This window comes from Tursiops truncatus, chromosome 6 (genome assembly GCF_011762595.2).
Source record: "Tursiops truncatus isolate mTurTru1 chromosome 6, mTurTru1.mat.Y, whole genome shotgun sequence".
Lineage (NCBI taxonomy): Eukaryota > Metazoa > Chordata > Mammalia > Artiodactyla > Delphinidae > Tursiops > Tursiops truncatus.
In genome coordinates this window covers 94,248,108-94,263,517 of record NC_047039.1, presented here as the reverse complement: position 1 = coordinate 94,263,517, position 15,410 = coordinate 94,248,108, and the positions used below count along the sequence as shown (strand labels likewise).

Genomic DNA, 15,410 nt, shown 5'->3' with positions numbered 1-15,410 from the left:
GGAGTCAAACCGGGATGCTTACCGTGCTTTGGTGATTACATTTTTATTGAGGGGCTCCTTTATGTAAGCATACTTGATTGCTCTTGAGGCTGATCTTAGTTAAGTCTCCTCTAGCCCCTCCAGGCGTGTCCTGAGTCTAAGACTGTCTGGTGACCCAAAGCCCCTCGAGTTAAAAAAAAAAAAAAGACACTTTCTCAGGCATGACCTTACAGGGGGTTTAGAGATTACCTCCCAGAAGGAGGGGGCAAAAGCCAGACCTCTCTTTGAACAGGGTTAAATTCTTTACAGCATAACTTATGGTATCAATAAATTACAAGTGATGCTAATATTTAGTAATAGGGTAATAGTTAGTATGCAATTATAGAATTTTAAGAATCCATTAAAAATAATTATGGAGACTGTAACAAGGTGACAAAAGCTTATCAGTTAAAAGGATTACAGAGAGGAACATAGATTCATATTATAACTTTGTACAGTGCATGTTACGATAAAACAGGGGGCTTCCCTGGTGGCGCAGTGGTTGAGAGTCCGCCTGCCGATGCAGGGGACACGGGTTCGTGCCTTGGTCCAGGAGGATCCCACATGCCGCAGAGCGGCTAGGCCCGTGAGCCATGGCCGCTGAGCCTGCGCATCTGGAGCCTGTGCTCTGCAACGGGAGAGGCCACAACAGTGAGAGGCCCGCGTACCGCAAAAAAAAAAAAAAAAAGATAGAACTATCAAAATGAAAAATGATCTAGCTAATTAATATCTACAGATCTTTTCCTGAGATAATTGGATAAGTATGCAAAGATGCTTAAATGAGGATTGTTATAGAGAAAAATTTGACCTCCTTTTTCTCTATAAACAAATATCATCAGTGTTCTGCAGGAAAAGTTCTAATGCCCACATGCTTTATTCTTTCTCATTCTCAAAGGTTAATCATAAATGGGACTTTATTAAATCTCCTTTGCAATCCTTACATTTTGATTTTATTAAAATCCAGTCTTTTATCAATTCATCTGACAGAAGGAAATTTCCTTTTTGTTAGTATCAAAAAGTTTGTTTCTTTCTAAAACTTTAGAAAGTTTCCTTTATTGAAAGAATATCTTTCACATTTAGGAGATTGCTGTTCAATACTAATTACATTGCATACATATAACTATTGGCATATATAGCTTTTGAAGAGGATTGAGTAATGAATCATTAGTATTTATTTGCCACTGTTTAATGAGAGGTGTGTATATTAGAAATATTAATCCTCGGAGCAACCTATGAGTATGGGTACCATTATGACCCTCATTTTGCAGGTGAACAAACTGAGCCTTAGGTTAAATAATATGTAGTATCATATAAAGGTAACTTTGTGTAGCATTTTCAAACCTAGATCTGGTCTGCTCCAGAAGACTACATTTTAAACTGCTGTACTATTATGCTTCTGTGTTCATTACAGCATCTGTTTATAGTAGTTCTCAGTTGGCTACACGTTAAGAGCTTTGGAAATACAGGTGCTCAAACCTCAGCCTAGAGCTACTGATTAAGAATCTCTGGGGTAGGACCTGGTATATAGTATTTATTTTAAACTTGGATATGTGATTTTAGTCTATAGCCAAGGCAGAGAGCCATTATATTGTACCTGACACTATGTTATAGGGCATGGGGGAATATAATGAAGTTATAAGGCGCAATAATAGACCTCAGAGTAGCTGGGAAAAAACTGTGTACATATTTGACAAAGTGTGTGATATTGATGGTTATATACATAGGAAGAATATATTACGTGAAGTGTACTAAAACCTAGAATCTTGCACATTTTAATGTTGAAAGACAATCAAAATTCAGGTCAGTCTCTTCACTTTGGGGTTGAAAAATTTTCCAGATGTGGTATTAATTATCTCTGACCAGTAGGTAGGACTGGATATGTTGTGAAGAGACAGTGTTTGAGGCAGGAGAATAGCATAAAAAGTAGCAGAAATAAAGATGATGTATTTGGGGAAAATTACAAGACAGGAGTGTTATTGTGAGTAGGAGGAGCTTTTAATCACCATCACAATACATTTAGACTTGATTCAATAAGCAACAAGGAATAATTTCACTTTAATAGTTGATTGGAGATTTGTTAGGAAGTTAGGTAACAGTTTATTGAATGAGATAGAAACAGAAAGAACGATGAGTAACTCATTTCTCTCCTCATATTGAAACTGAAATGGCATGTGTGCATTAAGTAGACCCCAACTTTTTTGGATTCTTAGCTGGCAAGCCTTGTCTGGGGCAGACCTGTGTTAACAGTTTAACACCTTCTCTAGATGCCTTTTGTTTTGTTTTGTTTTGTTTTGTTTTTTGCGGTAAGTGGGCCTCTCACTCTTGTGGCCTCTCCCGTTGCAGAGCACAGGCTCCGGCCGCGCAGGCTCAGCGGCCATGGCTCACGGGCCCAGCCGCTCCGCAGCGTGTGGGATCTTCCCGGACCGGGGCACGAACCCGTGTCCCCTGCATCGGCAGGCAGACTGTCAACCACTGCGCCACCAGGGAAGCCCCTCTAGATGCCTTTTAAGTAATCTCGTGTAACTCCAAGAAAGTGCTTTCCTGAAAATTTGTTCTTTCTAGCTTTTTGATAATGAAATTACAGAGTAAGAATTGGTTCCTCTCAGCAGGTAACTTCTTTGGAGGTTGGAAAGATGTTTTGCACTTTTGGTTCTCTTATCCTCTCTTTGAAACATCTGACTTTTGTGACACTGCTTTATTCTTGTTTTTCACAGATCTGTCTTTTAACTCCTTCGGTAGAATTCTGATTTGTCTCTCCCTTGAGCTGTTGTATCCCTTTGTATTTTGTTTAGGAGAGGCTATAATATTTTCCTAAAAACTTTTCATTTTACAAAGAACCATTTGCTCGTAACATAAAGTTGTGTCATTTTTCTGTTGTATGTTATCTTTTGATTCCTTCCTTTTCCTTATGTATAGATTCCCATAAGGAACTCCTGTGGTTGTTCTTTGAATGTTGCTTGTTTTTGAAGGGACACCTTCTGGACCACCATTGTATACAAGGAGAGTGTGAGGGATGAGCTCTGAGAATGAGCTGTGGTAATTGACAGCTTGACCAGTCTTTTCTTATCCACTCTTGAGGGTTGAACACAGTGATGATGGTGATGACTATTCTAGGCTGGCAACAAGTCTTTCAAGTCAGTAGGAAGCCTCTGGCTCAGAATGATGTTATCTCTCCATAGTTGTGTTTTGTTTTGTTCTTAACTTTTTATTTTGAAAAAATTAGAGATTCACAGCAAGCTGTAAAGGTACTACAGAGAGGTCTTGTGTACCTTTCACAGTTTCCCCCAATCATTACCTCTTACTTACTTACACTATCAAAATAAGGGCATTGGGTTCCCGTGCATTTCTTGTTTGTTTTGTTACTAAAACACTGTGCCAAGCCCTGAGAGGGTTGTACCCCCCAGTGTGTAACACATCTTGTGTCTCTGTAGCCTCTAGCAACTCGTATCTTTTGAACAAATCCACTTTGGCATGGGGACAACTCAGAATGCAGTTGACAAAACTGACTCCGAAGCAGGCACTATTTGAGCACGCCCCTGTAGAATACTTGTTTGCAACTTGCTGACTTCCGTTGAAGCACGTGTGTGTGTGTGTGTGTGTGTGTGTGGTGGGGGGGGCTGTGCACGTGTGTATGTGGGCTGAGTCCTGGTGGGTCTAGAAACTCTACTCGCCTCCCAAGAGCCATTCGATCCTAGGAGAAGCCCCCGCTGGCCAAACTACACAGATCTGGAGGGCCTTGGGTGGACCCCAGAGGCAGGCTCGCAGTTGGAAACCAGGCGCGCTGTCGTGCTGTTGCTGGGGTCCTGAGCGCTGCCGTTCACCCCAGAGCCGACGCGGCCTTCCAGGCAGGCATGGCCTGGCATTTGCCTCCCTGCTGCAGCCGGCTCCTGGGTTCTGCAGGATGGGCTCCGCGGCCACACGGCCACCTACCTTCCCTGGCTAACTTTCCTATGCACAGAGGGGAGGCGTGTGCGGGCGTGAGGTGCGCCTCGGTTTATAACGTGGCTGCAGCACCCTCACTTCCCGGCCTCAGGTGAGATGTTGATTGATTATTGCTGAGTAACTTCTCGTGGTAGAAACCAGATTTCTTTCAATATATTACACATGGATGTACACACTCATGCGAAATATATGTACTTCGAGGGGATCTATTTATGTTCCATTGGGAGTCATTCTTTCCTATGAGGAGTCTCACCCGCTGCTTTGTGTGTTTGGTCAGATTCCTGGCACGTTTTGTTTCCTGTTGTTTAGTGAAGATGCTCTTTCTGGGGAAAAAAACCCAAAACAACAACAATAGGGTGGGATAGGGAGGGTGGGAGGGAGACGCAAGAGGGAAGAGATATGGGGATATATGTATATGTATAGCTGGTTCACTTTGTTGTACAGCAGAAACTAACACACCATTGTAAAGCAATTATACTCCAATAAAGATGTTAAAAAATAATAATAAAATAAATTATTTAAAGAAAAGAGCAACAAAAACAAGGGCATTGACATTGATACAATGCCTGTGTATAGTTTTGTTTCATTTTATTGCATGTGTAGGTTCATGTAATTCTCACCACAGAACTAATCCATCACCACAAAGATCTCCCTCATGGTACCCTTTTATAATCATACTGACTATCTCTCCCAAGCTTCTCTGCCCCCTGGCAACTACTAGTCAGTTTTCCATCTTTATAATTTTGTCATTTTGAGAGAGTTATATAAATGAAATCATAGAACATGTGAGTTTTTGTGTTGAGCATGTGATCTTTTGAGATTGCTCTTTATGTTTAGTTTTTTAAGAAACCACCAAACTTTTCAGAGTGGCTGTACCATTTTACATTCCTTTCAGCAGTGTATGAGACATCCAGTTTCTTCCACATCCCTCACCTGCATTTGGCATTGTCACTATTTTTTATTTTAACTGTTCTGATAAGTATGTAGTGATGTCATGGTCTTAATTTTTATTTGAAGTGATCTCTGTGGTTTTGATTTGCATTTCCTTAGTGACTCATGATGTTGTGCATCTTTTCATGTGCTTATTGTCTGTATATTTTCTTGGAGAAATGTCTGTTCAGATCCTTTGCCTATTTTTAAATTGCATTATTTTCTCTTTTTATTATTGAGTTATAAGAGATTACGTTCTGGGTACCAGTCCCTCGTCAGATAATAGATTTGCAAATATTTTCTCCCATTTTCTGGCTTGTCTTTCCATTTTCTTGATGGTGTCCTTTGAAGTACAAAAGTTTTTACTTTTTATGAAGTCTAATTTATTTTTATGAATGTATTTTTTTTTCTTTTGTCACTTGTGCTTTTGTTACCAAGGAACCATTTCCTAACCCAAAGCCACAAAGATTTACTTTTATGTTTCCTTTTAAGAGTTTTACAGTTATAGTTTTACATTTACGTATACACCCTTCTTGAGTTAATTTTTGCATATGGTGTGAGAAAGGGGTCCAATTTTCATCTTTTGCAAGTAGATACATAGTTTAGATATATAATTTAGTTGTGACTACTTTTTGAACTCTATGTAAATGCAACAATGTAGTATGTATTATTTTGTGATGGGTTTCTTAACATGAGATTTTTGTATGTTATTGTGTACAGCAGTAGTTCATTCTCCTTACTGTAAATCATTGAATGAATTTACAAAGATTTGTTCATTCTGTAGTTGATGACATTTGATTGTTTCCAGTTTGGTTACTAGAAATAATGCTGCTGAGAACATTCTAATATGTATAGGTGCACATAGCAGGCAATCCTTGAGTGTATGCATAGGAATAGAATAAAAGAGATCCTAGGATACTTATATATTCAACTTTAGTATATTGAATCAGTTGTACCAATTTACACTCCCACTAGCAACATATAACAGTTCTCTCACTTCACATTCTTATCAAAACTTGATATTGTCAGCCCTTTTAATATGTTTGTATTTCATTGAGGTTTTAACTTGCATTCCCCGATGACCATTGAGGTTAAGCATCTTTTCATACGTTTATTGGGTGTGGTATTAGTCATTTAGATATGGTTTAGAAAAACATTTCTTGTGTACTTACAAAGTTGGTGGCTATTATGGAACTATACAGTTATGTTTTTATTCTGGGAATCAGGCTGAAAGAGTAGCTTCTATTTGGGATATGCTCCTCTTGTTTCAGAGGGGAAAAGGAAGAAAAACGGCAGAAACTAACTCTTTCAAAAGTTCTGCTTGGATTTAGGTCATGTCCATACATACTCCATAGGCCAAAGCATAGCACAAAACTGTGCTCAAGGTCAATGGGTCAGGGAGGTATCCTCCACTCAGAGGCATTGAAAGTCACGTGGCCATAGGTGGGGATGAATGATTCTTTCACAGGAAAAGAAGGACACAAATACTCTGGAACAGTAATAAAGTATACCACTTTACTTGTGAGGTGCCTGTTCAACTCTCTTGTCATTTTCTGTTACCTTGATTTTTTTCATATCAGTTCCTAGTGGGGTACCCCCCTGCCAGCCTTTCTTCTTTTTCTTAGTAAGTTCTGGGTATACGATCTTTGTTGGTTATATGTACTGCAGTATTTTCTCCCACTCTATGACTTGCCTTTTTAATCTCCTAATGATGTCTTTTGTTAATAAAATTCTTTTTTTAAAAATTGAGATATAATTAATAAATAACATTATGTTTCAGATCTACAACATAATGATTCAATATTTGTATATATTGTAAATAAAAATTATAACTTCATTTTTGTATAGTTTATCAGTTATTTTAAATAATTGTGTTTCTTGTTTAAGAAATCTTTCCCTACCACAAGATTATGAAGATACTTTTTTCTGTTATCTCCTAGAGTCTTTATTGTTTTGTCTTTTACGTTTCAATCTGTAGTCCACCTAGAATTAATATTTAGTTGACATTTTAACATACTCCTGCAAGTCTAGAAAAGAGCTCAAGTGATCTCTTAAGTTCGTCCGTCCGTCCGTCCTTCCTTCCTTCCTTCCTTCCTTCCTTCCTTGCCACGTTGGGTCTTTGTTGCTGCGTGCAGGCTTTCTCTAGTTGTGGTGGGTGGGGGCTACTCTTCGTTGTGGTGCAGTGGCTTTTCTTGTTTCGGAGCACGGGCTCTAGGCACACGGGCTTCAGTAGTTGTGGCGCACAGGCTTAGTTGCACCGCAGCATGTGGGATCTTCCCAGACCAGGGATCGAACGCACGTCCCCTGCAGGGGCAGGTGGATTCTTAACCACTGTGCTACCAGGGAAGTCCCTCTAAGTGGTTTCTAAGACCAAATTTATTCAATTTACATGTAGAAAATTGATATTTGATATTGACACTACGCTCATATGTGTCGAAAATATATCTATTAGTAACACATAGTTTATCAAATTCCTCATATATAAAAACATGTTGGGCATGTTTAACTTTTTACTACATTTAAAACTGCAAAAATTCACCTTTCCATATCCACTGGCTATACGAAGTCTGTCTTTGTCTGCCAATATCTGTATTTCACATATTCTCAGGAAGACCTTTGCTTTTAGTGAGGTCATAATCCAAGTCTTTCTGGAATTTGAGATTTTCAATTTTATTTCATCTCACGTGCTCACTTAGTTCCTTTCTCTTATTCCAAACTGTCTCTATAAACTTATGGGTGAAAGACCAAAGGGAATAATTTCTAGATGTTTAATACAGGAATTGTTTAAATAATTGTATTTATATTATGCAAACGCATTGGTGGTTTGCTTTTCTTCAGCAAAGGCTGAGGTTGTTCCCTGCAGAAGTGGTCCTTACCCCTAAACATTATATCTGTCGGAGCACTGTTGATGTTATAACTTTTGTAGAATAGTTTGGGGATTAGGTTTTATCATCTAGTAGACTGAAATATTTGTTCTTAAAAGTTGACCGAGCTTGGGAATTCTCTGGTGGTCCAGTGGTTAGGACTCCATGCTTCCACTGCGGGGGCCCGGGGTTTGATCCCTGTTTGGGGAACTAAGATGTTACAAGCCGTGTGGCACCGCCAAAAAAAAATTGACCGAGAGCTGAACAAACTACCAGTTGAAGTAGGTTGTTTTTAAATTTATACATGGTGTTTATTGTACTTCCTAGATATAAACATTTTAATCTTGGTAAAAGACCTTATGGTTTTACAATGAAAAGGCTAGACTGACTTGTCTTTCAGCTTTGACAGTTCAACTCTGGAATTGGTCAAAACTCTTACCTGAAAAAAAGTCTAAATTACTTAAACAGTAGTTGTTTAAGAAATAGTACACAGGGCTTCCCTGGTGGCGCAGTGGTTGAGAGTCCGCCTGCCGATGCAGGGGACACGGGTTCGTGCCCTGGTCCGGGAAGATCCCACATGCCGCGGAGCGGCTGGGCCCGTGAGCCATGGCCACTGAGCCTGCGCGTCCGGAGCCTGTGCTCCACAACAGGAGAGGCCACAGCAGTGAGAGGCCTGCGTACCCCAAAAAAAAAAAAAAAAAAAGAAAGAAAGAAATAGTACACATTAAAGATCATTTTAAGGATTAATGAATTAAAAAAATCACTTATTTAAAGGATTTGACCAATATAGAAATAAATTGCATCTTTGTGTTCAACTTTTAAAAATACACATCTATGAAAAAGTCAAGGGAGTGCTACACAATTATTTGCACGCAAATACTTAAAAATGTACTACAGGACTTCCCTAGTGATTCAGTGGTTAAGAATCCACCTGCCAATGCAGGGGACATGGGTTCGAGCCCTAGTCTGGGAAGATCCCACATGCCGCGGAGCAGCTAAGCCTGTGCATCACAACCACTGAGCCTGTGCTCTAGAGCCCATGAGCCACAACTACTGAAGCCCGCGCCTAGAGCCCGTGCACCGCAACAAGAGAAGCCACCACAGTGAGAAGCCTGCTCACTGCAGTGAAGAGTAGTCCCCACACCGCAACTAGAGGAAGCCTACACGCAGCAGCGAAGGCCCAACACAGCCAAAACAAAAAAGTCATTAGTCCTTTATAAAAATATATATATACTACAAAACTTAACATACTTAATATACCAAAATGTATTTAAAATATACTAAATATACTTAAAAATATACTACAAAAACAATGTCAGGATTCAACCCCTAAGTATGGTTTTTGACACTTCAGATGTAGTATCTCAGAGAATTGAGTTTCATTCAAAAGGGTTGTGGGATTATGCCCCCAATTATGTGATGGCAATTCTCTTTTTTATAACTAACAATCATGTGGATGTTCAATAATTTTTGTTTACTATTAAGTTCACTTCCAACCTTTAGATTTTATGATTCTTGAAGACTTCCCCTTAAGTGCCTTGATATTCAGATTAAGTAATATTAGCTTTTAATATTTTTAGTAGTAAATATGGACCATTATCCAAGACTTGTTTTATTAACAGAATATTGCTCTTGCTTTTCAGCGGGGATCTGATGAGCTTCTTTCTTCCGACATCGTTAACGGACCTTTTACCATGAACAGTTCCACTCGTTCTGCAGGTGTGTATGGTGAGTTTTCATTTTTTCAAAATCTGAGATGTTTTCTTTCTCTGGGTTTCAAAAATTTTCTTTTCACCATGTTCTTATTTTGCTCATCTTACAAACATGCAGTGCTATTATTTACAACAAAATCTAAAATTTGTGGCAGTGAAGTTCATATAGATGAAATTATTACTTACAGCACTTAAATTTTAAGCATTAATTTGGATTTAATTAGATAATTACTTTTTTGACTGACATTCTTTGTAACATAGTTGTGATAAAATTATCACAGTAAGTAAAATTATCACATAGTTGTGATAAAATTATCAGTAAGTTGGTGATCTAGAACTATTGAGTAAAAGAGCTAGATTTAAAAACTTGTGTTGAATGATGATGGATTTAGAGTAGAAGTATTAAAACTGTAAGTTCACATGATTTTAAAAATAAATGTTCTTGAAATTTAGGGACTATAAAATGAATTGGAGGAGTGCAATACTTGAGAGAGAGTGAGCAGTTAGGGGGCTATTGCTGTATAAGAAATCCTAGTAAGGGTGGAGAATTTGTACTATAGCAGTAGTAGTTGTGATGGTGAGAATTAGAGAACTTAACAGAAGGTGAAATAATTGATGGTAATTGGTGATTAATCGAATGTTTGAATAAGGAATTCCATTGATGATTTATAGGTTTAGACTTAGATAATTGGATAGCTGAATTGTGGTGCCTTCATTTATATTAGAAAGTACAGGAAGAGCAGGGTTGGACAATATGGCAGGTTCAGTTTTTTTTGTCTTTTGTTTTTTTTTTGGCCGCATGGCATGTGGGATCTTAGTTCCCCGACCAGGGATCGAACCCGCACCCCCTGCATTGGAAGCACAGAGTCTTAACCACTGGACCGCCAGGGAAGTCCCCAGATTTTTTTTTTTTTTTTTTTTTTTTTGCGGTACGCGGGCCGTTGCGGAGCACAGGCTCCGGACGCACGAGCTCAGCGGCCATGGCTCACGGGCCCAGCCGCTCCGCGGCACGCGGGATCCTCCTGGACCGGGGCACGAACCCGTGTCCCCTGCATCAGCAGGCGGACTCTCAACCACTGCGCCACCAGGGAAGCCCAGTCCCCAGATTTTTATATATTGATTTGAGGTTCCTCTGGGGACATCCAGATGGAAGTGTGAGATAGGTAGTGGGTTCTGGTCTCAACATGATAAGAGAAATTTGGAAGTCAATATCATAATACACTTAACAACTGAAGCCATGAGAGTGGAGAGTCTCAGAAAAGGTGAGATCTTTATCCAGATGTTTTGGTGTTATAGGGAGTTAGGGAATGAGTAGACCTCACTTTCCAGACCCTGAGTTACATGATGTTTGGGAGAGTGAACAACCTTTATGTGAAGACCCTGTAAGAGAAGTGAACCAGGTTCAGTTAAGACAAAAGATGTAAAAATCCAGTGAAGAGATTAAGAATGTTTGGGAATTGGTCAGCCATGGTACATTGCTCTAGAAGACTAAATGGAAGGATTTTGTAGGCAGGACAGCAGCAGGGGGTTTGTTCATGTGGAAGTGTGAACAGGGTACTTAGAGCAGGAGATTAAAGCAGCTTTCTCAAAAATGACCTGGCATCAGAATCACCCGGAGGGCTTGCTAAAGCACAGTTGCAGAGTCCATCCTCAGAATTTCTAATTCAGTAGATCTGGAGTGGGTCCTGAGAATTTGCATTTCCACAAGTTCACAGGTAATGATGATGCTGCCATATGAGGAACCACACTTTAAGAGGTAGTGCCAGGGAACCACACTTTAAGAGAACTGCTGAATGAAGGAAATGCTAGAAATCTGAAGTTCCTAAACCTGATTATCCTCTTGATCTGGTAGGCTTTTAAGAAAATTTCGGCCCTTACTCCTAGAGTTAACAGTACATCTAGGGTGGGACCCATGTATTCTTTTTTTTATAAATTTATTTATTTTTTAATTTATTTTTGGGTGCGTTGGGTCTTCATTGCTGCGCGTGGGTGTCTCTTGTTGCAGCGAGCGGGGGCTGCTCTTAGTTGCAGTGCATGGGCTTCTCATTGTGGTGGCCTCTCCTGCTGCAGAGTACGGGCTCTAGGCACGTGGGCTTCAGCAGTTGTGGCACTCAGGCTCAGTAGTTGTGGTTCACGGGCTCCAGAGCACAGGCTCAGTAGTTGTGGCGCACGGGCTTAGTTGCTTCGCAGCGTGTGGGATCTTCCTAGATCAGGGCTCAAACCCGTGTCCCCTGCATTGGCAGGAGGATTCTTAACCACTGTGCCACCTGGGAAGCCCTTGTTCTTATTTTTAAAACTGAGGTCAGTTTGTTCGGTCATGTTTACAAACTACTGGGATGGATGACCAGAAGGACTGACATCCTGATTGATTGATTACTTAGGAAAAGAAGTATGAGCCGTGAGTTTAGCTGGCATCAGTAGTCTGCTGTGTTTTGCTTTTATGTTTTCAATTTCTTCTTGTATCCCATTCCATTCTAGGTTCAGTGTTTTTCTTCTTAAAGCACATCGTCTTTAGTAGCTATTTCAGCAAAACTCTATAAATGGTAACCTCTTAGACTGACTAAAAATGTCTATTTTGATATTACTATTGAATGGTAGTTAGCTATTTAGAATTCCAGGTTGACAGTTATTTTCTCTCAGTACTTTGAAGGTATTTTATTATTCTTTTGGCATCTGTTGTTGAGAAGTCTTTTGTCAATCTATTATTATTTTGTAGATAGTATTAGTTCTCTGTAGTTGTTTTAACATTTTTCTCTTTAATTTTGTTCTGTGGTTTCTCTAGCTGTGTCTAGGTGTAGATCACTAGTTCTCAACCCTGGATGTTCACTAAAATAGCTTGGGAAGCTTTGAAGAAAATACAGACACCTTGACCTACTCCACACCAATTCCAAAATTACAGGAGGGGGAAGGGGGACCTAGGCACTGTTTTTAATTTGTTTCTAAAGTTTCTTAGGTGATACATGTAAGGTGCAGCCAGTGTTGAAGACCATTGCTGCAGACTTACTTTCATTTATTCTGTCTAGGAGTGACCCTACTTTCCAAAGAATTGTTTCCTTTTGGAACTCCAGTTAGACATGTATAGGACCACCTCATTTAGTCCTGCAAGTTGTTTTAACCTCTTACATTTATTGTCACCTTTTTCTCATTAAGGTCTTGTATTTTGGATAATTTCCTTGAAATGATTTTCTGATTCATTCATTATTTGTTCAGCTTTGTCTAATATGCTGTTTAATCCTTCTATTGAGTAATTGATTTCAAGGCATATATTTTTCATTTTTCTCTGTTTTATTTGATTCATTTTTAAAGATGATCTAGTTTTGTTGTTATTTAGAAAAACAGTATCGTGTTCTTTTTTTATGGTTTCCATTGCTTTTTCCCCCTAATTTTTTAATTATTTAAAACAAAATTTTTATAGTCTCAGATTTTACAATTATGGAGTTCTTTAGGGTGCTAATATTACTTGGTTTTGTATCTGCTAGTATTTGCTTATGGTATATTATTTTTCCTTGATTCATAATTTTTGGTTGTGAGGTAATCTTTGGCTGAATTATTTTCTTCTTCTGTGAGAATCTTCAGGGAAGTTTTGTGTTTGCTCTGCTAGACTTGCTAGGGTATCACCAGCCCCTAACACGTCCTAATGTATGTGTTAATTTATTGCTTTGGGGATTCCTACCAGAAGGGAAGAGAAAATTAAAAATCCAGACATTTACATTCAAATCCATGAACAGAGATAGACTTCCTTGTTAAATATCTGTGATACATGGAAAATTTCTAATTTTAGTTTGCCTTTTATGAGAGGTTGTTGGCCTGCTGAAGGGTTTGCCTGTTGATACGTAAAAACTTCTTTTTTTAGGTCACCTATACATTAAAAATACTTCTGTAATGTTTGATTCAGTATTTGCAATTCTCTAAAAGCTTCAAAAACTAAAGATTTTGGTACTCCATTCCTTGACTTCTTTGAATAAATATTTCTAATTGATTTTGAACAAATTGTGTCAAAGTTTTTAGGGCTCATTTATAAACAAGTTAAATCCCTTTGTAAGTTACTTAAGTAGTTCTTCAAAGACACAAATAATTTAAAAAATCACATTGATAATGCATAGCTAAAAGAAAGCCATGTATTGTGTTGAAAGATCTTTTTTGTATTCAGTACAGTCTTCATCACAAAATTTTTGTAGTTCAGTTAATCTAAATGTGGATTTTAAAATATTTGTAAAATTTGATGACTATAATTTTTCTTTCTATCTGTAGAATATTGCTTGTTTGGTAACAAGCTATGTGTGCACCAAATAGATTGCAGATACATGTCTACTTTATGGGACTGTCAGAACACTGTTTTTGCCATGACATCTTGCTGCACCAAAATTTATATTTGTATTATTACCCCAAAGAAGTTTTATTTTTAGCTGAGTTTTTTAAACTGAATTTTCATTAGTGTCACACATTTCACTTTTGATAGAATGACTTCCCAGAAACTTTCCTTTGATTCCATTGAAAGTATTTAATATTATACCATTATTGGGTAATAACTGATTTTCTAATGTTTGCAGATGATGATAAAACTGATACAATTTAACTGTTTGCAAAGTTCTGTTAGTGGTGTCAGTATATTAACATCTGACACTTTATTGTTTACACATGGAGAAGAAACTTTGCAAGTTAAATTAATTCAGAATTACAGATTTATGGATTTACTATAAGATATAAAATGGAATGATTATAAACGTAATTGTATTTCATGTGTAACTGGCCTGTAATTCCCACATTTTCCACAGACTGGCAGCCTGGCAGCCAAATGAATAGCATAGGTAGAAGGTTGAATACTGATGGAAGGAGTTAGGAGCTATCCTTAGCTACTTGTGTCCCACTGCATTTCTTCTCTTTTTTTTTAATTTTTTTAAAATTTAAAAAAATGTTTTAAATTTTCTTTTCAAATTGTTTTCTTTTTTTTTTCCTTTGGTTGTGTTGGGTCTTCGTTGCTGCATGCGGGTTTTCTCTAGCTGCGGCAAGCAGAGGCTACTCTTCATTGTGGTGCGCGGGCTTCTCATTGTAGTGGCTTCTCTTGTTGCAGAGCACGGGCTCTAGGCACACAGGCTTCAGTAATTGCAGCATGTGGGCTCAGTAGTTGCTGCGCACAGGGTTTAGGGCATGTGGGCTTCAGTAGTTGTGGCACGCGGTCTCAGTAGTTGTGGCCCACAGGCTCTAGAGTGCAGGCTCAGTAGTTGTGGCTCATGGGCTTAGCTGCTCTGCGGCATGTGGGATCTTCCCAGACCAGGGCTCAAACCCATGTCCCCTGCATTGGCAGCTGGATTCTTAACCACTGCGCCACCAGGGAAGTCCCCACTGCCACTGCATTTCTTTTCTTTTTTCTTCCTTCCTCCCTTCCTCCCTTCCTCCTTTCCTCCCTCCCTCCCTTCTTTCCTCTTTAAATCAAAGACTCTGTGTGTTGTCTGTGAAAAAGTCATGAAGAGATTCCGTCTCACTGGTTAACATTGGTTAACATTCAAATTTAATCACTGTACATGTGGTTTATAAACTACTAGATGAGAGCATGGCAAAAACTGGAAGTTAAAAAAATCAATTGGATCTACTAAGCCTATTCTAGCTTATTTCAATGCAACTGTTAATTTTTTTTCAAAAGAGAAGATGTTAAACTGTACAGGTTGCTACAACAATGATGCCAAATTGTGACTGTCCCAGGCAAACTGGTCGTTCTGCTTAGATATTAATATTCCTTAAGAATATCTCTTAGCCTATAATGGACATATGAACTTTAAATTATTTTGTGTAGTTCTAGAACAGCCCCTCATTTCCTATTCCTTCCCCACAAAATCTTAGGGATTCTGAAATGTTGATCTTTTTGTGTAATTATTTTTCCATCTGGGAATATGGCATGTGAGTCCATGGTTTTAGGTCTTATTTTATGTCCTTTGGTAATTATGAA

At 38.7% G+C, this 15,410-nt stretch overlaps 1 protein-coding gene across 8 annotated transcripts in view; it reads left to right on the top strand.

Annotated features, from left to right (window-relative positions):
• Positions 1-15,410, top strand: part of PTBP3 (polypyrimidine tract binding protein 3) — a 101,366-nt gene that overhangs the window by 23,093 nt on the left and 62,863 nt on the right. For 4 of the 8 annotated variants that reach the window (XM_073806416.1, XM_073806414.1, XM_019946406.3 and 1 more), the window contains one exon: positions 9,398-9,482. In XM_073806416.1, the coding sequence (XP_073662517.1) occupies positions 9,449-9,482 (34 nt within the window). In that variant the 5' untranslated portion in view covers positions 9,398-9,448. Of the gene's footprint in view, positions 1-9,397; positions 9,483-15,410 lie in introns of those variants that run through there. The other 4 variants (XM_073806417.1, XM_073806415.1, XM_019946407.3 and 1 more) reach the window with 2 other exon arrangements.